The 22224-nt window shown below is 42.9% G+C and overlaps 1 protein-coding gene and 1 long non-coding RNA gene across 5 annotated transcripts in view; one reads left to right on the top strand and one right to left on the bottom strand.

The window, feature by feature from the left end:
* Nucleotides 1-10043: 10043 nt before the first annotated feature.
* Nucleotides 10044-21501, bottom strand: UCHL1 (ubiquitin C-terminal hydrolase L1). 2 transcript variants are annotated; one of them, XM_082464310.1, is made up of 9 exons: nucleotides 21418-21501; nucleotides 21302-21313; nucleotides 20751-20879; nucleotides 17813-17963; nucleotides 15745-15830; nucleotides 15619-15666; nucleotides 14692-14758; nucleotides 13739-13797; nucleotides 10044-10463 (listed from the first exon to the last, which is right to left on the bottom strand). In XM_082464310.1, the coding sequence occupies exons 1-9, from the start codon at nucleotides 21448-21450 to the stop codon at nucleotides 10377-10379; spliced, it is 672 nt and encodes a 223-aa protein (XP_082320436.1). In that variant the 5' UTR covers nucleotides 21451-21501; the 3' UTR covers nucleotides 10044-10376. The 2 variants fall into 2 exon arrangements, with proteins under 2 accessions (XP_082320436.1, XP_082320437.1); XM_082464311.1 differs by lacking the exons at nucleotides 20751-20879; nucleotides 21302-21313; nucleotides 21418-21501 and adding an exon at nucleotides 20580-20621 and having other exon boundaries at nucleotides 17813-18041.
* A 235-nt stretch (nucleotides 21502-21736) lies between these two features.
* LOC309662005 overlaps nucleotides 21737-22224 on the top strand; it is a 33315-nt gene continuing 32827 nt past the window's right edge. For all 3 annotated transcript variants that reach the window (XR_014264412.1, XR_014264413.1, XR_014264414.1), the window contains exon 1: nucleotides 21737-21871. This is a non-coding gene — a long non-coding RNA (uncharacterized lncRNA). The remainder of the gene's footprint in view (nucleotides 21872-22224) is intronic.

Consider the following 22224-nt stretch of genomic DNA (forward strand, 5'->3'; position numbering starts at 1 on the left):
AGTAAGCGATTAAGGTTACGCGTCACCTTACCTGTTTGCGCGTCACCAGACTGGTGCCTGCTGACGACAAGCACCGGCAGAGCTGGGAGGGTGCTTGTGAGGCAGACTCGGGCCGCGGGCTGGACCAGGGCGCCGAGTGGCCTGACACACCCCAGCGGGAGACGCAGAATAGAAGGGAGGGCTGTCGTCTCCCGGAATGTCAGCAGATTCTTCACACCCTCGCGCTCCGAGACGTGGGGAGGGCAAAGGGACTGAGAAGAACCAATGTGACTTGTTCCCGGGGCAGCCACGGGGGTCAGTGGTGGAGCCCACGAAGGGGTGGTTTAGAGAGGACGGTCAGGGCAGTCCAGTGACTCTCGAACATGTTGCATCGGCTTATTATGTCTGAGTTTCCTTTGGCTGCATAACAAATTACCACAAACTTAGAGGCTTGAATCAATACCCGTTTCTTAGCACACGGTTCTGTAGGCCAGAAGTCCAGCTTGACCTGGCTGGGTTGTCTTACAAGGCTGAAATTAAGGTGTCGGCTGTGTTTCTTTCTGGAGGCTCTGGGGAAGAATCTGCTTCCGCTGTTGGCCAGATTCAGTTCCTTCAGGCTCTAGAACTTAGACCATCATTTCCCTGCTGTCAGCCGGGGGCCACTCTTACCTCCTAGAGGCTGCCCACATTCCTTTGCCAAGAAAAGCCTAGTCCTTTCTGAGGACAGGCCAACTGAGGATAATCTATCTTAATGCCAATTTATTGGGGACCTTAATCACACCTGCAAACTCCCTTTAGTGTTTGATTGAGTGCCCGGGAGAAGGTGTTTACACACCAGGACCTGGGAGGCTTGGGGGCCACTCTGGAATTCTACCTGCGGCAAGTTACTTAGGAAAGCTTCTCCAGGGCAGCTGAGTGATCCTCAGGGCGGGTGGTACCAAGCCCTAATGGATGTTTTGGAAATTCATGGGCAAATATTTTGTTGTGGTAACAGGGATATGTTCCACCGGCATTTCGTATTCGGGGCCAGGTCGTAAGAAGACAGCCTCACACAGTGAGGAATTGTGTTGTATGTTACACAGTTTTCAAAGGTCCCTCGAGGCATTCGTGTCGATGAAAAATCTGTGTATAATTGTCTGAAACTCTGTTTTGTTTGCATGCTGTTTGCACTGAAGTTTCCATAAATACAATAGTGGATAAGTCAGGGGAAGAATGTAATTACTTTGTTTGGGACTTTACCAAGATTTTCATCATTTGGGGAAAATTGCATGACCAATAACAAGGCTGCTCGTGGAATCTGAACTGTCAACGCACCACTCCCTGCTCCATCTGCAGCTCTCCCTGTCTTCATGATTCTAAGTACAAGCCTCACCTCAGTTTATGTCTTCTCGTGTGACAATACCTGAGCACTTACCCATTGAAACATATTTTCTTTAAATTGATTTCTTAAGATTATGTGTGTAGGTAAGTTATATTAGCTATGAACTCTTTCAGGATTGTAAAGGGGGCATTTCAACATAGTGCTTATAATAAGGGGCCATGGATCTGAAGAGCTGAGGGCCAAAGGTCTACTGCATGCACCTCCTGAAGCTGGGATTGGCCAAGAGCGAGAATGGTGGAGCTTGTGGTATATAAACTCGTGGAGATGAGGCACTTCAATGAGTTTTGAGTCAATTTAATTATTTTATTTAAAAAAGAGGAAACTGAGGCCAGAAAAGGGAATTGGTTAATGTCACCCAACTACTTATATGTTAATCCTGGACCAGACCCAGTTTTCTTAATGGTAAAGGTCAAATCCATCCATATGAAATTACTTGAAAGGGAATTCCCTGGTGGTCCAGTGGTTAGGACTCGGCGCTTTTACTGTGGTGACCCAGGTTCAATCCCTGGTTGGGGAACTAAGATGCCACAAGCGGCCTGGTGCAGTCTAAAAAAAAAAAGGAAGAAACTACTTGAAAATAAAATTAACATTGTGTAACTGAAGTGTTGAGAAAAATATTACCCTAAAGATCTGTTATAACAATTTAATATTACACAATTAAGTCCACTATTTTCTAATGTTAAGATGTTGAAAGCCAGATTCTACTAATGTAGAGTTGATTATAGAATTGATTATATCAAATCAATTGTATTTGGGATAATAGCTAACTCAACATCAGCAGAGGAAGCATTTATTTAATGAACTTGTGATTTGAAATTATTCCTGCTTATTCTTATTTATTTTTCTGATAAAATAAATAGAACCTGGGCAAAATTTTGAATAGCCCAACAAGCAATTCACAAGGCTGATTTTAGCCAATCTACACTAGGACTGGTTAGTCCAGTCCAAAACAGTGGGCCAAAATGAAGGCCCAAACACTATCATACTTCTCCATCTTGCCCAGAAGGACCAGTCACCAAAAGCTACTGGTTTTTCCTTCCCGGCTCAACTTTGTTCAAACCTACTTAGCTTTGAAGTTGTCATAAGTTTTCCTTTGCTGCCACCTACTGGATGTAGTGAGTATAGTTAAATAAAGCTTTTGTCTTCCTATGCACTGTATTTTAATGTGAAATAGGGAATTCAGGTATTGGCCACTCAATTTGGACTCAAACGTCCAAACATTGGATATTTAAAGTTGTTTCCTCTAATGACTAGAGCAACTTTAATGTCAAGCAAAGCAAACAAACCTATGAATCTCCGTTTTCAAAGCCCCTCTTCTGTCCTTATAAAGTTATACTTTAAAGTTCAATCATATGATTCCCTTCTTAAAAATCAGTGGCCTACAAGAGGGTAAATACACTTGTATTACTCATGTCTTGATGTCAAACAGAATGTACCCCACTCACTGCAAAGAATGAGGCACTGACGGACTGGGAGCCATGAATTAGGATAATAACTTTTAGGAAAAGTTGCTTTGGAAATGGGCCCTTATCCCAGGAAATGGGGGACACTTGGTAGCTTGGAATTTCAGTTGGATAAAAAAGAGAGATGGATGCAAAGAAGATAGGTGGTGATGAAAATTAAAACCATAGCACTTGCTATATTCTAGCACACCCCAAAGCACTTCACAAGGATTCTCATGTGCTTTCACAACAACCCTACGAGGCAGATACTGAACCACTTTACAGATGAGGAAATCGGGGCTTAGGAGGGGTTAAGTTGGCCAAGGCACCCATGTGGTAAGGGGCAGAGATGATGGCACAACCCTCAGGTCTCAACCACAAGCTGTGCTGCGTGGAGTGGCCCCAGGAGACCACAAACAGTGGAATTGTCAAGAGCCAGAGCCAAAGCAGCACCTTGGAGCAACGTAATTGGTTTTAGTTCAATAAATCACAGCCAAGAGGAGCTAGGGAGACAGGACAACTACATATCATGTGGTATCCTAGATGGGATTCCGGAACAGAAAAAGGACATTAGGTGAAAACTAAAGAAATAAAGTCTGGACTTAATAACGTATCATTGTTAGTTCATTCATTGTGACAAATGTACTACTATACTAAGGTAAGATTAAAAAAATAAAAAGCCTGTTTTTTCTGAGAATGATTAACACTGTGGAAAGCACCTGATTCCTAAGAGTGAAGAGATGCAGTACTATAAAATTTGATTTTGAATCAGGTTAAGGATATTAACATGACCAGGGAAAGGAAACCGTCAAGTGACTTAAAGCGTCCAAATCCAGATATTGTGTACTAGGAGGGAACATTATCCATACTATGTCATCTGCTGAGACTTCTCTACTTCTCTTTCTCTTTTGTTCATAAATATTCACACACACACACACACACACACACTCAACTCCTATAACAGTTTATGTTACATTAATAAAAATGCTCAAGGCATGGTCACGATGTGCTGAGCTCTACGTGCCTTATCTTAGGTCCATCCTCCTAACCCTGGGAGAGGTCCTGTAATTTCCATTCTACAGGATTATACCAGACAACCCAACCACACAGGCAATCCACAGCGCCCCACTCCTCGCTGCTACACCAAGCCAGGTCAAGAATGAAAAGGATGAACAACTTAACAGTATAATACAAATGAATTAATAAGATCACATCATTCAAGGGACACAGAAAGTAACTCCCAAACGTCAAGTCATTATTGAACATGTCAGGATGTGCAGGAAACTGAACAGGTTCCAAGTAAGTTGGGGTTTAGGAGAACATAAAGATAATCATTTAAAGTTCTAAAGTAGCCTTGTAATGAAGCCCATAGAAGACAGAAGACTAAGTTGCACGGATTTCAGTTATAAACTGAAGAAACTTGGGAGGTAGGCTAAACTAACCAGCAGCAGCTCAGACAGAATTCATTCCGTAATTCATTCATTACAGTCCTAGAGAAAAACTTAAGCTTTTTTACTATAAAAGTAATATAATAATTTTAGAAAGCTTGGGAAATGAGGATATAAAGTTAAAATCACTCATAATCTCAACATCCAGAGGCAGGAGCAGACGCACGTTTTTTAAGGATTTGTAAATTTCACAAGGACACAAAAGCCAGGATGCTGGAAGGAGCCATTAAAGTGTGAGGCCCTAAAGCTTAAACTTCATTCACCTTAAGGCAGGTCCACCTCTGCCCAGCAACGATCATTAATATCGTGGGCTCCTAGAGCCAGTCTGCTTGGGTTTGAATGTCAGCAACATCCCTCACTAGCTGAGTAAGATTGGGCAAGTTGCTTAAGCTTCGCTGTGACTAAGTTTAACTTAGAATATAGTAAACATCTAGCTATTATGGTCCTGTCTTTTCTAAACACATATGCACACACATTTTACAAAACTATCTCACTAGTTTCACGCATAAACATTTTTTCATGATCATGGGTCTTTCAGACAGACCATAGTATACTGAATAGATGTGTAACCTAAATATTCCTCAGTTGGACATTCTGGGTATTAGTTTAAAAGGGGGGATACCTAGCATCAGGTGGCTTTATCTATTGAAAGCACAAGTCACCTTCATTACATTCTCTAACACCATATACAAAAATAAACTCAAAATGGATTAAAGACCTCAATGCAAGACTGGATACTATAAAAACTCCTGGAGGAAAACATAGGCATAAATCGCAGCACTCTTCGACATAAATCGCAGCACTTTTTTTCATCCGTCTCCTAAAGCAAAGGAAATAAAAGCAAAAATAAACAAATGGAACCTAATTAAACTTAAAAGCTTTAGCACAGCAAAGAAAACCATCCACAAAACAAAAAGACAACCTACTGAATGGGAGAAAATATTTGCAAACGATATGACCGATAAGGGATTAATATCCAACATACGTAAACAGCTCATATAACTCGACATCAAAAAACAAAAAACCCGATTAAGAAGCAGGCAGAAGAAATGAATAGACAGTTTTCCAAAGAGGAAATGCAGATGGCCAACAGGCACATGAAATGATGCTCAACATCGCTAATCAACAGGGAAATGCAAACCAAAACCACAATGAGATATCACCTCACACCTGTCAAAACAGCTATCACCAAAAAGAACACAAATAACAAATGTTGGCAAGGACGTAGAGAAAAGGGAACCTTTGTACACCGCTGGTGGGAATGTAAATTGGTGTAGCCACTATGGAAAACAATATGGAGGTTTCTCAAAAAATTAAAATTAGAACTACCATATGACCCAACAATTCCACTCCTGGGTATATATACGGGAAAAAACAAAAACAAAAAACACTAATTCAAAAAGATATATGCACCCCAATGTTCATAGCAGCATTATTTACAATTGCCTAAGTATGGAAGCAACCTAGGTGTCCAGCAGATGAAAGGATAAAGAAGATGTTGTGTATATATATATTTATACAATGGAATATTACTCAGCCATTAAAAAAAATGAAACTCTGCCATTTGCAACAACATGGATGAACCTGGAGTGTATTATGCTGAGTGAAATAAGTCAGACAGAGAAAGACAAATACTGTATGATATCACTTATATGCGGAATCTAAAAAAGTACAACAAACTAGTGACTATAACAAAAAAGCAGCAGACTCACAGATATAGAGAACAAACTAGTGGTTACCACTGGGGAGAGGGAAGTGGGGGACCATATAGGCGTAGGGGCTTAAGTGGTACAAACTATTAGGTATAAAATAAGCTACAAGGCTATGTTGTAGGGCCTTCCCTGGTGGCACAGTGGTTAAGAATCCGCCTGCCAATGCAGGGGACACGGGTTCAAGCCCTGGTCCGGGAAGATCCCACATGCCGTGGAGCAACTAAGCCCATGCACAACTACTGAGCCTGTGCTCTAGAGCCTGCGAGACACAACTACTGAGCCCACGTGCCACAACTACTGAAGCCCGCGTACCTACAGCCCATGCTCTGTAACAAGAGAAGCCACTGCAGTGAGAAGCCCACGCACTGCAACGAAGAGTAGCCCCCACTCGCCACAACTAGAGAAAGCCCACACACAGCAACGAAGACCCAACACAGCCAAAAATAAATAAATAAAGGATTATGTTGTACAACAAGGGGAATGTAGGCAATATTTTATAATAACTATAAATGGAATATAACCTTTAAAAATTATGAATCACTATATTGTACACCTGTACTTACATAATATTGTACAGCAAACTATACTTCAATTAAAAAAACCAAAATTACTTTCATTGCTAAAGATCAGTAACATCCTAAAGAATAAGCCAACTGGACATGATCTTTGATAAATCCAAGACGTCAATTAATAGGGTTTATTGGAGAAACAAGAACCTCTTGAGTTGCACAACTCCAGGGGGTACTGCCCTCACATAGAATACAAAGTTGATGTTACCCCATGTGGTTACACATGGCTGAGGTCTCAGGGAGAGCAGTAGGGAAGATGCTGGTACTAGAGGGAAACTTCTAGAAGCCAGGCCCTTCCCAGACATCTTCACCCTGTGTTGTCCATTTTAACGTGAAACAATGAAGACGTGGGAGAGGGTAATTTCTTTGCCCAAAGTTAGCAAGAGGCAGAGTGGAGGTCAAAGACATTTGATAAGCCCTGAAGTCTATTATATTGACTCCCAACCGAGGGACAGCTACCTGTAGGTGGTCAGTCCATGGCAGGTAGAATTTGGGCATGTAAACTAACCTGTGTTTCCTCAGTAAAACTGACATTTCTCTGCACCTCCAGGGTTGCAATCACCCACATACAACAGCCATTACATGACCCTCCATGGTGTGACATGCTAAGGTGTGTTAGTTTGTGAGCATTTTAATAATGCTTCTCATGCATAAAGTCTTACAGCTACATTTAGTGGTATAATTGTACTCTTGAGACCAAAAGCAGTATTTTCACCAGCTCTTATTAGCAGGAAGGAGGCTTGTTCTGTTTCTTTTCGCCTAAGTCAATCTCCAAGGTGACTGCATGAAAGCCACACACCAAATTAGAACTGAAAATGCATCCCTCTGGCTTCAACTCCAAGCAATTAGAATCACCTGAGTCACCATGTATTTAGTTTTCTACATTAGAAGGAATAGTAGTCATCACTTTCCCCTAGGAACCAAAATATCCTTCACTTAGAAGTTGGAATCAGAAGTATTATCACCATAGAATAATCAGAGTTGAAAACTTTAAGGCAGCTGATACCCAAGCTTCCTGGGCTCCTGGCAACAGACAGGATAAAGCTCTTCTGTGAGGATCACACTAAGAGCAGGAGGTCTGGGGGTTTCTTCCCCCCAGTGCTTAATCCCTGTAACTAGAGAGTAACTGTTATATTCAAGCATCAATTGTTGAGAACAAATGTCATTTAACATTTAATGCAAGCCTATAAGTTACATACTAGTGTATCCTAATCTATAAAATAGTTAAGGTTTAACAAATGGCAAAGACTTTTTTTTTTGAGGTTGATCAGAAACTTTTATTTGGTCCTTATCATTTATTAAGCAACCTACAAAATCATTTTCTCTATCTCTACCGCAAGCAGCAGCAGCTGCATCCAGGCCAGAAATGGAAGACACAAGTAGTGGAAGATCTTACAGAGAAAAGTTAACGGGTGAGATCTCTGCTTATCCAGGCTTAGGTGAAGGTAGAACAGGAAAAGTGTGTTCAGTTCAGTATTCCAAAGACTCTTTTTCAAAGCTGAGGCCTGCAGAGGGCCTAGCTGAAGGAGGCAGGTACAGGCTCACAAAACCGCCTGGCTCAGCAATCAATCCAAAGTATCTTCCAGAAAAGCAAATAGAAGCTGTGGATACAGCTTCTATTGCATTATCCAAATCTCTCCTCTGAAGGGTTTTCCACTTCCCTTGTTGAGCACAACAGTAGGCATCTTTTGCTATGGTTTCCACAAACAGTTCCACGGCTCGTGCCAGAACGAAGCTGGCTTCCTGTCCCGCGAGCGTCACGCCGGGGTCCGCCTTCACCAAGGCCTTCACTCGCACCAGAGGCAGCCTCATCGGGGCTTGGGGCTGTGGGGATGCTGCATCCCCACCGGTGCCCTCCTCCTCCCGGGAAGCCCCGTTTCCAGCCACCATCCGGGCCCCCACTGACATTGATTTTTAAAAAACTAATTTCTGTAAACTATCGCTAAGAAAAAAAAAAAAAAAAAGCAAAACCCACATTGATTGGGGTATGTCAAAGGGACACAGGAGCCAACTGAAATAGCTCTCAATGGCCAAAGCTAGAACAATTTGAACAAAATGTAGTACTGGATTATAACCCAGAGTATGAAATAGCCATGAGTTCATACTGATATAAATGAATAACTAGGGGATAAGAGACAAATCTCCCTTGCAAAAGATTTCCAAATAATTTATATAGATACTCCACCTTCAAGAAGGTAGAGCTTAATTCAACCCCCTACTCCTATAGGGTCAGCTGTGCATAGACTTCTTTCCAGTATATAATAGAGGGGTGTAGGGTGGGGAAAGTAGCTTTACTCGGACAAACCTGACAAATGCCATCCAGCCAGGTGATCAAGGTTGACATTAACCGTAAGGAATGTTGACGCTATGTACCCTGATATGACGTGATGAGACCAACACTTTACCTGTGGTCCTCCTCCCCCAAAACTCGAAACACTAGTCTAATTATGAGAAAACATTAGGCAAATCCCAAGAGAGGGGCATGCTACAAAATACTTGGATCAGTACTCCTTGAAACCGTCAAAATCATCGAAAGAAAAGCCTGGGGCTTCCCTGGTGGCGCAGTGGTTGAGAATCTGCCTGCCAATGCAGGGGACACGGGTTCGAGCCCTTGTCTGGGAAGATCCCACACGCCGCGGAGCAACTAGGCCCGTGAGCCACAACTACTGAGCCTGCACATCTGGAGCCCGTGCTCCACAACAAGAGAGGCCGTAACAGTGAGAGGCCCGCCCACCGCGATGAAGAGTGGCCCCCGCTTGCCACAACTAGAGAAAGCCCTCGCATAGAAACGAAGACCCAACACAGCCACAAAAAAAAAAAAAGTAAATAAATAAATAAATAAGTCAGGAGCTCTAAAAAAAAAAAAGCCTGAGAAACTGTCACGGCCAGGAAGAGCCTAAAGAGTATTCTGGATGGGATCCTGCAAAAGAAAATAGACATTAGGTAATAACCAAGGTAATCTGAATAAGGTATGGACTTTAGTCAATAGAATTATCAATAATGGTTCATCAACTGTTACAAATGTATCATACTAATGTAAGATGTAATGGGGGAAACAAATGAAAGGTGTATGGGAACTCTAATATCTTCTCAATTTTTCTGTAAATCTAAAATCATTCTTATAGCATAAGGAATATGGTCACTAATACTGCGATAACTTTGTAAGGGCACAGGTGATTACTAGTCTTATCGTGGTGATCATTTCATGATGTACTTAAATGTCGAATTACTATGTTGTACATCTGAAACTAATATAATATTTATTATCAACTATATTTCAATAAAAATTGTTCCAAAATATAAAGTATTTAATTTTTTTTAAGTCTACAGGTACACACAGTAACATAAATGTATAGAAAAAAGTGTAGAAACACACTAAACCGATACTATTTTTATGGTAATTTTCTTACCTGTACTGTATAAGTTCTTATATGGAAGATATATATGTAAGTACTATGATAATTTGGGATACACTGGGGGGAAGGAAAAATGAAAACCAGTTTAGGCTCATCTCTTATCAGCAGAAAAATTTTATTTCTTTTAAGGACAAACCACATCCAAGGCCTTAGCTTACAGACACAAACCAAAGTAGCCATTAAAGCATTAGATATTGAGGTATAAGACATACAATGAGGGAAACGCTTTGCCATCAGAGGGTGACACCAAACTTGCTCGATGGAGCTCTGCTAGTGCGTGGGTGAAGTTGCGGGTAAGTGCGCATCTGCGGAACCAAAGGAGAACAGCTGTGCTCTACAAGTACTGAAGCACTTAGACCACATAGGTAGGGATATACTTTCACGATGAAGGGAAGGAGGGAGAAAGCGAAGTGCCCCCGCCATGAGGCATTAGGCTGCCTTGCAGAGGGCCACGGCGGAGAAGCGGACCTCCCCTTGCTCACGCTCGGTGAATTCTCTGCAGACCTTGGCAGCGTCCTGAGAAGGAGGAATGTCACGAATTAAGGTCGAAACAGCACCAGCTCAAAATGAAAGCTTCAAGGGGAAAGTATTAGTAAGGTCTATTAATGCCCAAAGTTCACCCTGACCAACTTTAAACCTCCCAATAAACTTGAAAACCAGGGCTTAAGGCAAGAGGAAAAAAAATCAGGTGATGGGCAAGACAAGGACCCACATCACAAATCCAGCTCCAGCAGCTTTGATTCCTTTATTCTTTCTACCAAACGCTCTGTGCTTCTGCCACCTTGTGCCCGGTTTTGACAAGAAAACTATACTCTTGGTGCTCTTTCCCTCGAATCCAAAGATAGAAAATTGATTTCTCTTCCATAAGGAAAAAGTTCTAACTCAGAAATTCCCGGAGTAAAGACAGACTTACTTCAAGTAAACATTTTACAAAACAGGCTTAAAGTTTAAATACCTGGTATTCCAAGTACAGATAAGTGATGGATTCCTACATATTTAGGGGATGACATGTGTTACTAATTCTAACACCTAGATTACAAAGATTGGGAAGAGAAAACTGACCCCAATGTTACTTGAGAAATTCTGGGGTTTAAATGCCTTGGGATCAGAATATCAATCACTGTTCAATTTGTTAAAAGTCCAGTGGAGAGAAAGCCCCACCAACAATGTTAAACACGAGACCTTCAGGAGGACAGTGGATGTGCTATGACAGAGAACAGTCATGGAACATCAGCTCCTGAGGCCTAAAAATCACCAACCTGATGAGTTCTGGCCCTGAAAAAGCATCAACCCCACCCCGGTTTTGTTTCTGCTTTGGAACCACTTAGAAAAACTGAAGATGATCTAGAGTAACATCTACATTTTATTCTATCAGAATTTTTAATATATTGATATCCCAGACCTGCCTTCCCCAAAGCCACTTTCCTTTAGGACCCATGCTGTTGATTAATGTGCCTGTAAAGGCAACAGCCATCTCCTACACGGATGATAAGCAGTGACCTAATTCACTCAAGTTTAGGATACTTGGGTTAAGTTTATGTATTTTCTCACCAATTTAACAAGTTAATTCGGGGTATAGTTTAGATAACCTAAAACATCTCCAACCATATAGAACCAGCCTTACTTAGGATAAGAATTTCCACTAATTAAGATGTTATTTTCTAGTCAATTAATTTAAAATGAGTTTTTTTTTTTTTTAAACAAAAAAAGTTTTACCTTCCCCAAACCTCATAAATTCTACTCACATAACAGTTTTAAGTATCCTATGCAGAGCACATTTTATAGTACAGGCATACCTCATTTTATTGCACTTCACTTTATTGTGCTTTGCAGATACTGCATTTTTTTTTTTTTTTTTTTTTTTGGCAAATTGAAGGTTTGCGGCGATCCTTTATGGAGCAAGTCTATCAGCATCACTTTTCCAGCAGCATTGGCTCACTTCATGTCTCTGTGTCACATTTTGGTAATTCTCATAATATTCCAAACTTTTCATTATTATTATATTTGTTATGGTGATCTGTGATCAGTGATCTTTGATGTTACTATTGCAAAAAGACTGACTCACTGAACACTCAGATGATGGTTAGCATTGTTTTAACAGTATTTTAAATTAAGGTGTGTACACTGGTTTTTTAGACATAATGCTATTTATTGCACACTTAACAGACTACAGTATAGTGTAAACATAACTTTTATATGCAGTAGGAAGCAAAAAAACTCAAAACTTCTCTTTATTGTGATATTTGCTTTACTGCAGTGGTCTGGAACTGAACCCAAAATGTGAGGTGTGCCTGTATTAGGATAGTGTTAGATAGGAGTTGGTACGTACCTAGGAAGCTTTACTAGATGGACCAGAATCTTTCCTCCAAATAGGTCATAACCAGAAATTCTGCCCCTGTTCTTATTCTCTCCCATAAGTGAATCCTGACTCTCATGCAAATCTCCATTCTGTTTCTGTAGGTCTAGTTCTCATTCCATATCACTATTCTCATTTACCCCTGGTATACCCAAGAATTAGCTCTGACTGATCTCAGGTGTATGTGACAGCAGGCTACAGAAAGTGACTGTCCCTCCTAGGACTGCATAATTTGGTCCACTAGTACCTTGAGGTCATCAGGTCTATGATGTTCCAAAGACAGGTCTACTATAAAGGTAGTATTGTACAGTGGCTAAGAGCACAGACGCTAGAGACAGACTGTCTAGATTTGAACCATGATTCTGTAGTTTGCCATTGACCTTGGGCATCACTTACCTCTGCACCTCCATTTCCTCATCTGTAAAATGTGAGTATTACTAACTACCTCAGAGCATCATAAAAGAGGTAACTAACTTAGAACAGCATCTAGCATGCAGTCAGCAAACTGCAGCCTGTGGGCCAAATCCAGCCTGCTGCCTGTTTTTGTTAATAAAGTTTTAGTGGAACACAGCCATACGCATTCATTTAGACACTGCCTGTGGCTGCTTTGGAGCTGTCACAGCAGAAATGAATACCTGCAACAGAGCCCATATGCTACACAAAGCCTAAAATATTTCCTGGCTCTTCACAGAAAAAGTTTGCCAACCCCTGGTCTACACACAAGCAGCACGCAAAAAAGTTTAGCTGTTATTACGACAAATGAAGTAATTATACCTTAACATCATCTTTAATTTTATCACAATTAAGCCATTTTCCTTTCTAACAGCAAATTGACTAAACTCTAGAGATTCATTTTTAGAGGGAAGAGGACTAGTCTACCAACTCGTGTTCAGAATTAAGAGATTTCCGCCGTCACTTTTACCAGGACGGTTACACAGTGACCCTGGATCTTAAAGTTCTGGTCAGGCATGTTTTGAATTTGCTTCCTTTGACCTGTTAACAGTGGACCGACTGTGTGGGAAGAAAACAATCACAGAGGTAACTGCCTAACCAGAATCCACAGTATGCTACCTATAAGACTGACCCAAATCCAGCAGTCAGAGAGGGATTAGGAAAGGCTTGGGTTGCTGTTCCATGAGTCTGAGTCACTGGCTATGATGTAATCTGACAAGAGGACAAGAGTCACCTTAATCCCACAAGGAAATAAACAATGGCTAAAGACAGCAGATGAGGCAGGGCTGCTCTAAAGGATGCTGTTTAAAACTATTTGCTATAAAATAAAGCGGACAGAATTACTGAGATGATCTTTAAGCCCTAAAGACTGCTCTTATCCCAGATGATTGATGCTGCCTGTACCGAAAAAGGTTTGCACTTTAGAATAGACAAACTGGCTAAAGAAATATGGGCCCTAGTGGAAATGGATTCCAAAGACTACCTGCAGCAGCGAGTCCTCTGAACTGGTGCCATGGTTCACCGGAAAAGGCATCCGTCCATCTGTAACGAAAAAGCCAGGCATGTCAATTTTCTCTGCACGTTTTCTGTCTACTGTGCTTGTCCAGCTTAAAGGCAAGTTTTAGATTCTTCCAAATACCACTGCCACTCCCACAAAGGTTAGGCTGGTTGTGAAGCAATAGGCTGGAAATGAGGTTCAAGTGTTCCTAGATATCCATCCCAGGCAATTCTAACCTAAAGCACCAAGACCACAAGACCACACAAGGCCAAACTAGCTACCCTACTAGGAGGGCTTGTGCCCATCTCTTGGGAAGAACCACAAAGCAAAAGTCAGAAGCAGTCTATGAGGTACAGGGAAGGTGGAGGGAAGAAAAAGGATCCTTGAGATTTCATTTGCCCCCCAAGGACTGCTGATCAGCCCCAAGTTTTCTTTGCCCTTGCTTGCCATAGGCAGTATCTTGGCTTGAGATGACACAGCTGCAAGTCTTTCTCCAATAATACAAAGGAGATGACTCTTCTTAATACAGAGGTGGACATGTCTGAATTCTTTTTACACAAACCAGGTTGTGTTTAGGCATTTACCTCCTTCCAAAAGTATTCCTTGCCTGGAAAGGATGGCGGTGGAGATCTTATACTGGTGATACTATAGTGGAAGGTGGAAAGAGAAAATCTGAACGTGTATACTTTGCACTGGCTGATCAGTTCTCTTTCCTGGTTTGTGACTAAAGCCATTCATCCCGCAGGCCAGGTTCCTGAGGGAGGTGCTCTGGGTATGATAAAGCGTTAAGTGCCCCCATGAGAATACCTCGGTGTTCTGGCTTCATAAACGGATATACTAAGCGCCACCATAAAGTCACACACCAGTACTGTAAGAGGAATTATGTCTGAGAGAATGGATGCATCTGTATTAGATTCCAAAACTGGAGTGAAACGTACCAAGTTCATAGAGGTGGCCATCCACGTTGTTAAACAGAATGAAATGAAAGTTCACTTTGTCATCTACCTGCAGAGAATCAAGATATTTTTTCAAAAACGAGTATTTTTTATTGTTTTATAAACTGCATTTAAAAATAAAGCTGAAAGAAAAAAATTAAGTTATAAATGACATAACATCGTGTAAGTTTAAGGTATACAACCTGTTGATTTGATACACACATTTTGCAATATGGTTATTTTATAAGCAGAACTTTGTTAAAAATAAATTCTCTAAGTAGAATATGCTTGAACCAACCTGCCTACATATTATTTTAAATGATTATAGCTAATTTTATTTCTTATATACTAGGTACTATTCTAAGACCATTAAAGTAGATATACTGTAACTCTCAGAACTCTCAAGACTTGCTTTTTACTGAGGAGGAAATTAAGGCTTAGGGAGGATAAGTACTTCACCCAAGGTCAAGACTAGAATGTGAGAGAGTCAACTACAGTTATACAGACACTATCACTGACTTAAATCTAATCAACAGTTGACGTGAAGGCTGTGTTCAGATTAATGGTACATTCAAGTCATCTAGAAACTTTTAGTCCTTGTTGGTCCAGCTTGCTCTCCAACAGACTGTGAGAAGAGTATGTGAAATGTTCAGTTATTAAGAGGGGTGCTACTCACTCTATTAGACCCATTTGGATCTATATAAAACACTACCAGCCTGAATTTACTCAAGATTGTGTCAACTGCCAATTAGATATTTTGAAGAGCCATTTTTATGAACAGGTCTGGTCAAGGCATTATTCTGGTAGAATTTTCTGGCATTCATCAGCCTTGGGTGGAAACATGTGCTGTGTTCCAGTAAGAGGTTCTTGCACATATTTCTGGGGAAACATGGGTGACACCAGGACAGCCTGGCTCTAACTCGTATTTACCCGACATTGGCCTTCCTGTGCCACGGCATCATGGGCTGCCTGGATGGCCTGCAGAAAACAGAGAAGAGTTAGCACGAAAACCTCCAGAGTTATTCAAAATCGATGCTCTAGAAGTTCTCTTCCTACCTCATTCTTTTCAAAGCATTTTGCTCTGTCTTCAGGGGACAACTTCTCTGTTTCAGAAAGAAACTGTTTCAGAACTGACCCATCCTCTTTAAAAAAAAAAAGCATATGTTAGTACTGGTATAATGCAAATGGTTGCACATTTACTGCTGACTTAAGCCATTGTATAGCCTGTCACGTTTGGCAACCTGACTTTTTACCATGGCCTCTGAAGATGTGGATGAGCGGTGCCTCTTCCCCAGCCTCTTTTTCCAACCACTCCCCTCTCACTGCATTCAAGCCAGAGAACTCTCAGTTCCTCCAGCATGCCAAGCTCTTCCTCACACCCTTCCTGTCCCCCCGACCCCTCCACCTTCCCCCTCACGCTCACCTCTCAGATCTCTTACCACCTCTGTTACAGCACTGATCCACTTGTAACATGTATTTGTGAGACTTTCAGTGCCATAAAGGCAGGAACTGTCTTGTCTATTGCTCTCATCTACAGCACTTAGCAATGCACAATTAATGTTTATTGCATACATGATGTAACAATAACATTCTAATCTATCAACATCAACAGTTCTCAAACCAAGACTTTTATTTCAGGGTAGAAAATGCAATCTTAGTAATATGGTTATCCAGAGAGACGTCAACCTACAGATCTTAAATAGAAATACGAAGACCCTAACAGTCTGGCCTAGAGACAGCTAACTAGCTGATGGTTGGCATAAGCATTTTGTCATTGCTCAGTGTGGATGAGTCTAGGACTCAAGAGCAACTTGCATTTCAAAAGACCTCAATTTGAACTTTCAGCTCTAAACTTAAACAACAAATTTGTTAAATGGGGACCATTTAAAATTTGGAAGTTACAGGAATCCTCTCAACTTTATGAGGAGGGCTGTGACTCAGATTAAGCCGATGGCACCGTCATGACCATGTTTATGGAAGAGTTACAGTATCTGTGACCTCAGGAACACAGTATTCCAAAAGAAATGATACTTACTGCAGAAGAAATAAAAAGGATCAAACTATGACTTTTTAATGACTCACTCAATATTTGAAAAAGCAACTTCTAGAAGATCCGGACCTTTGTGGCCAGACAAGCCTTTTTTTTTTTTTTTTTTTTTTTTTTTTTAATTTCAGAATTATACCAGGAGTAGAATCTTGGCCACAATTCCCTTGTTTAAATTTAAAAAAAAAAAAAAAAAAAGTATTTGACCTGCTACAAGCAACAGCATGGACTGTTAGTTGAACTTACTCAATTCTCAGCCATCCCCATCCATTGTCTAAATCAGGAGTTGGCAGGCTACTGCCACCTAATAAAGTTTTATTGGAACACAGCCACATCCACTGCTCTACATCTTGTCTATGGCTGCTCTTTCACTACAAGGGCAGAGATTATATGGCCCTCAAAGCCTAAAAGATTTACTCTCTGGCCTTTTAAGAAAGTTTGCTGACCCTTGGCCAAAATCATACACAATGCCGTGTATTTTAACCTATTTCAATGCTGTTACTTGCGCTTCTGACAACTTAAGGGCTGAGACTCATCTCTTCTCTACCCTCCATGGCATCCACTGGAGGCGAGCTAAAATTCCTGACCCAGCTTTGTTCACAGATGGATCTCTCAAGGTGCCAGCCTGCGGCTATGCTTCCCTGCAGGACCTCGTGCTGTGTCCTGCTGCTTTAGGCTGTTTTGGTTCTCCTGTTGCTTATGAGACACGGCACCATTAAAGAAAGGTCCTAAAGGGTGGCATTTTATGCCTTAACAGCATCTCTAATTCTTTAGAATTGTCAAGACTAGCAGGAGGATCTGCACATGAAGAACCCAGGCGGAGAGGCAAGTACAAAACTGCACTGCCACCCGCCCCGCCTCTCCAGGCGGAGGAAACCACACCATGCTTCTTGGATGCGCTTCCCTGCCTTAAAAGGGAGGAACAATGAGAATTCATCCACTGATTCTACCTGCATAAGTAGGTTTTCAAAAAAACTTAAGGCAATGGCTTTGCCAAACAGAGGCTTGGGGGTGTTGGAAGGAAGCATTACAGTTAATTAAAGGTCAACCAGAGGATGACTGGCCTCAAAACCCACTCACCGAACTCCAGTTTGTCCTGATTATTGGCCACTGCATGAATGAGTCCGATGGTTCCACAGGAGTTGCCAATGGTCTGCTTCATGAAGTACACCTTAGGACTTACTTCTTGTCCCTTCAGCTCTTCAATCTGTTTTTTCCTGAAGTTCTCATGCTGTGAGTGCAAAAAAACATTTTTACATCTCAAAATGAAAATGCAAAGAACAGACGGCAGCATAGTGAGTTCTAGCACCTAAATGGAAACAGGAGTGGGATATGTGACCAGGAGCCTTGGTTCTAGGTGCTGGCTGGCGCCCAGAGAATGGCCCGTCTGCCACCCACGCCAGCCCGTGGGGTTCTGAGAGGTTCTGACACTCCACCCTGATGCTGCAGTGCAGTAGCAGCCTTGGATATTGCCCAAGCCTTTGTCTAGACACCACTGCAACCTTTCACCTTGAAATGGATGGCATGCTGAGGTCAGAAAAACCGACGAGTTCGTTATTTTCTTCCTTTAACACTAATGACTTTCACACAGGCATTCCAATCAAGCGCTGGTCAGCTGAATGCCCAAGAACACCAGCTAGTTTATACCTCACTATTCTTTGAAGTTCTACTTCTATTCTGCCCAAATACATGTCTCTTCAAAAACAAAACAAGACAAAACTTAACTAAAGAAAGGAGCAATTTAAAGAAATCAACTATTCCCTCATCCTTTTTTAGGAAGGAAAGACAACTGGTCTGGGGTGCTGGGTTGTGATTTCACAAAACCTTCTCACCCTACAACAGAAAGATGTAACTCTTGTTTGTCCTTGACAACTATACAATTTGAGGAGACTAGTTTCCTCAAAGCATTATCTCTTTGTACAGTAATATAGTGGGCTTGTCTGGCCCTTTCACTAACAAGTTCTAAAGACCTTAAAGGTATGACTGCTCAGTTAAAAGCAGGGTGCTGATGCTACAGAAACATTAATTTCTTACTACTGGTATAAACCGTAAGGAACCCGAGAAGTACATATATTTCTAATTCTAGCAGCCTTGCATTATTGTACACGGAATTGAAGCAAGCCTTGTCTGTGGTACCATCAGAGGAAAAAGCTCTCTTGTCCCACAAGATCAACTTAAACTCCAACCACTAGGAAGTTCTAGCATCATGTATCTACCTACTGGATCCTTGAATTGAGCTACTCATTGACTGTTAAGGATTTTCACTTTTCTAAAAAAGTTTAATTTTTTTGTAATGGGATAGCATCGTCCTTTAGGGTTGTTTGAGCTCTTGCATGCAGACATTTCTGTAAATATTTCATGATCCCTTAAAATGTGTTAAAAGTAGTCCATTTAGGATTTCATAATATTCTTAGACAAAATTAGATGCTTTCTAAACTAACATTAGCTTGTTTGGAAGTCAACCTATAAACCTCGACTTTTCTTTGAATTTGCTTCAGTATTTAGCCCAATAGGTGTTTTGTGTCACATAACAGGCATTCAGTAAATCTGACAGACACAACTGGAGTGAAAAGACAAAGTATCGAGCTCTTTCAAACATAAAATGTTCTATCCAGAATGTTCTTCTAACCAAGATCTGCTTGATCCAGCAAAATGAGAGCAATGGGCTTTTGCAAGACAAACACGCTGCACCACTGCCTCCCAGAGGCCTTGCCTTTGAGTGCTGCTGCTCAAAAACCTCCGAGTCATCATGGTTCCTCTAATGAGAAACCTCTGGGAGAGGCTCAAATGAGAGAGAGAAGATTGCATTTGATTTGATCAATGGGGAAGCTAATTTGACTTGCAATTATTTGGGAACTCCATTTTCACCTAAGTAAAGGCTTTGGCAATAACCAACGTGTCAGTGGGACTATCCTAATAGCTTTAATGAGTGTTTTTAACCCACAATACTTAGCCCATTTACTAGGAGGAACGCCTGGAACTTCCCATAGGGCTTAGTTTATGCTGAGGATGCTTCTAGAACACCCGGCATTAGGATAGTGCTTCAGTTCAGCTTACTCTGTTTGGAACGATGCCGTATATGCTAATGCCCCAAGTTTCACTAAAGCAAAATTCAACCACTCCTCAATCAGGGGTCGAGTGGCAGCAATAGGAGATAGACGAAACCATGCTAATTAGTGGGATTCCATACATCCAAGACAACAATTACCCCAGCAACCTTTTTATATCTATGTACCTCAAAGACTGAGCATCATACACTTGCACACTTGCAGGCGGAAGACCATCTAAAGGGAAATGAAAAAGCATTTCCAAGACTGGTCTAATGCCCACCTATTCACTTAACTACAAGGGCAGAGAGGAAAGAGGTTGAGAGGTAGAAGGAGGTTCTCACACAGGAACCACACACAAATGATTAAGCTTTAGAAAAACACACTGGAGAAACTAAAAACCAAGTGTGTACGTTGTAGGGAGCGGAGGGTTGGGAAGAAACCCCTGAATCCACTGAAGACCCAGGCAGCAGAGGTGGAAAATTAAAGAACCTATTGTTTTCTTGTGGTTTAGGCAAGCCCATCCCCCTCCATTTTACAGCAAGGTGGGAGTCTGAGAACCAAACAATAAAACGACACGTCACAGCCGTTAAAGGAGAACAACCAGCCAGCCATTCCTTGGCTCAAACTGCCAAAAAGCCTAGGCTCAAACTGCACTCATGAGTAGCGTGAACTGTCTTCCTGGATAATTGGGATGCTGGAACTGAGATACTGCTTCTCCTCCAAATTCAAGGCAATACCGGATGGATGAACGACCAGGCAATAAACTCTGTTACAACAGAAGCCCAGTGAGCAGGTACCATCAAAGTGCGAGCTCCTCCCTCCATCCGCCACAAGGAAGGGGCAGTGTGCCAGCTCTGGGCGCCCAGGCCAGGACGGGAGGAGAGCCTGCACCGCCCTCAACGCCTCACTCCGGTCTGGCGGCAGCGCGCACAGCGCAGCGCCTGCGCACCCCGGGCCCCACGCCCTACCTGGGCCGTGAGAGGAAAGAGCAGCAGCAGCGCGCAGGCAGGCGCCGGCACCGAGCCCAGAGACTCCTCTTCCAGTCCCAGCACGTCCTCGAAGCGCCACTGGCCGGCGACCCCCAGCCGGGCCAGCACCTGCGGGGAAGAAACAGGGCGGCCAGGCAAGTGGCGGGCACCTACCGCGAGGCGGGGGAGGCGGGGCGGGCTCTGCGCCCTCGCGCCTCTCCCCGGGCCTGGGAGGAGCCCGGCCCCGCCCCGCCCCCCACCCGAGCCGAGCGCAATGACACAGCACAAAGCGCGGCCCACACGTGGCTCCCGCGACGCCCGGGGCTAGCATCTGGGCGCAGCCTCCTCCATCCCACCTCTGACCGGTTTCGCAGTCACCGCCGCACCCGAGGCAGGGGCAGAGGGTGGGCACCCCGGCCGCGCCCCAGCCCCGCCGCCTCTGGAGCGCGCAGGGCGCCGCTCGGTCCCTGCGAAACAGCCGGAGCCGGGGGGCGCCTCCGCCTCGGTGCTCCCGGGGGAGGGGGACAGAGGAAGCCCGAGACGTCACTCACTTTGTTCAGCATCTGGAAGGCAAATGCAAAGATAAAAGCAGTCATTGATACCGCTACCTGGTGAGGGCTGACCCTCGGCCCTGCGCTCCCCGAGTAACAGTGCACCTGATGCTCACCTCCGGGTTAATCTCCATCGGCTTGAGCTGCATCTTCGCGAACAACAGCAGGAAGCACAGCCCAGAGAAGAGGAAAAACGGAGAGCGGAGCCGCCCAGGCTGCAGCTATAAAGCACCGGCCTGACGCACTATGGGTGCTTGCGCAGGGGGAGCAGAGGCAAAACCAAGCGAGGAGAAACGGTCAGTCGCAGCCAAATGGGCACGAACCCCCCCCCTTGCGCAGTGCGGAGTGGTACGGCCAAGCCCCCAAACCTTGCAGTCTCACTTGCTGGTGAGATAATCTGGTGGTTGTGGAGATGGGTTTTGTTGGTGGGTGTTCCTTGAGCGTGTGGAGCAGTCCTTCTGATGGAGCCTGATTTTTTGCGAAGTTTCTGGAAACCCACACTTTCGACCATCCCAGTTACCTGAAAGCTTAGCGTCTCTGAAGCACTGAGAAAAAGCCCAAATTCAACAGGTATATATTTAATATGAATATAAATCTAGCAGCAGTTTGCATTTGACCTTAGATAATTCATCCTCCATGTTAAAGCAAACCAGCACCGAGGTTCGTTTTTAATTGACCGCCTAGAATAAAACATAGTCTGTAATATAGCACATATTGCATTAGTGATGCTGATGTAATGTGACTCCCAGGGAAGAATTGGTTGGTCTTGGGGAAGCGGTAGAGACCTGGGGGATGAGGCTGTAATACGACACACAGAGAAGGCAGGCTGTCGGAGGCTTTAGGAAACATATCCAGGGAAAAAGACAGGTATAATTTCAAGATGAGAGGCTGTAAAAGGAAACGCATTTTTTTCAAGGAATGGG

The sequence above is a fragment of the Balaenoptera physalus genome, assembly GCF_965194825.1.
Source record: "Balaenoptera physalus genome assembly, chromosome: 5".
NCBI classification, from domain to species: domain Eukaryota; kingdom Metazoa; phylum Chordata; class Mammalia; order Artiodactyla; family Balaenopteridae; genus Balaenoptera; species Balaenoptera physalus.

Bases quoted from the DNA above. Each gene is read 5' to 3' on its own strand.
- UCHL1 (XM_082464310.1), bottom strand. From the start codon at position 21,450: ATGCAGCTCAAGCCGATGGAGATTAACCCGGAG. The intron at 15,831-17,812 runs GTGAGTGGGTTT...TTTTTTTTAAAG, and splicing joins TCAGGACAAACTGGAGTTCG to AGGATGGGTCAGTTCTGAAA. The intron at 15,667-15,744 runs GTAGGAAGAGAA...TGTTTTCTGCAG, and splicing joins AATGCTTTGAAAAGAATGAG to GCCATCCAGGCAGCCCATGA.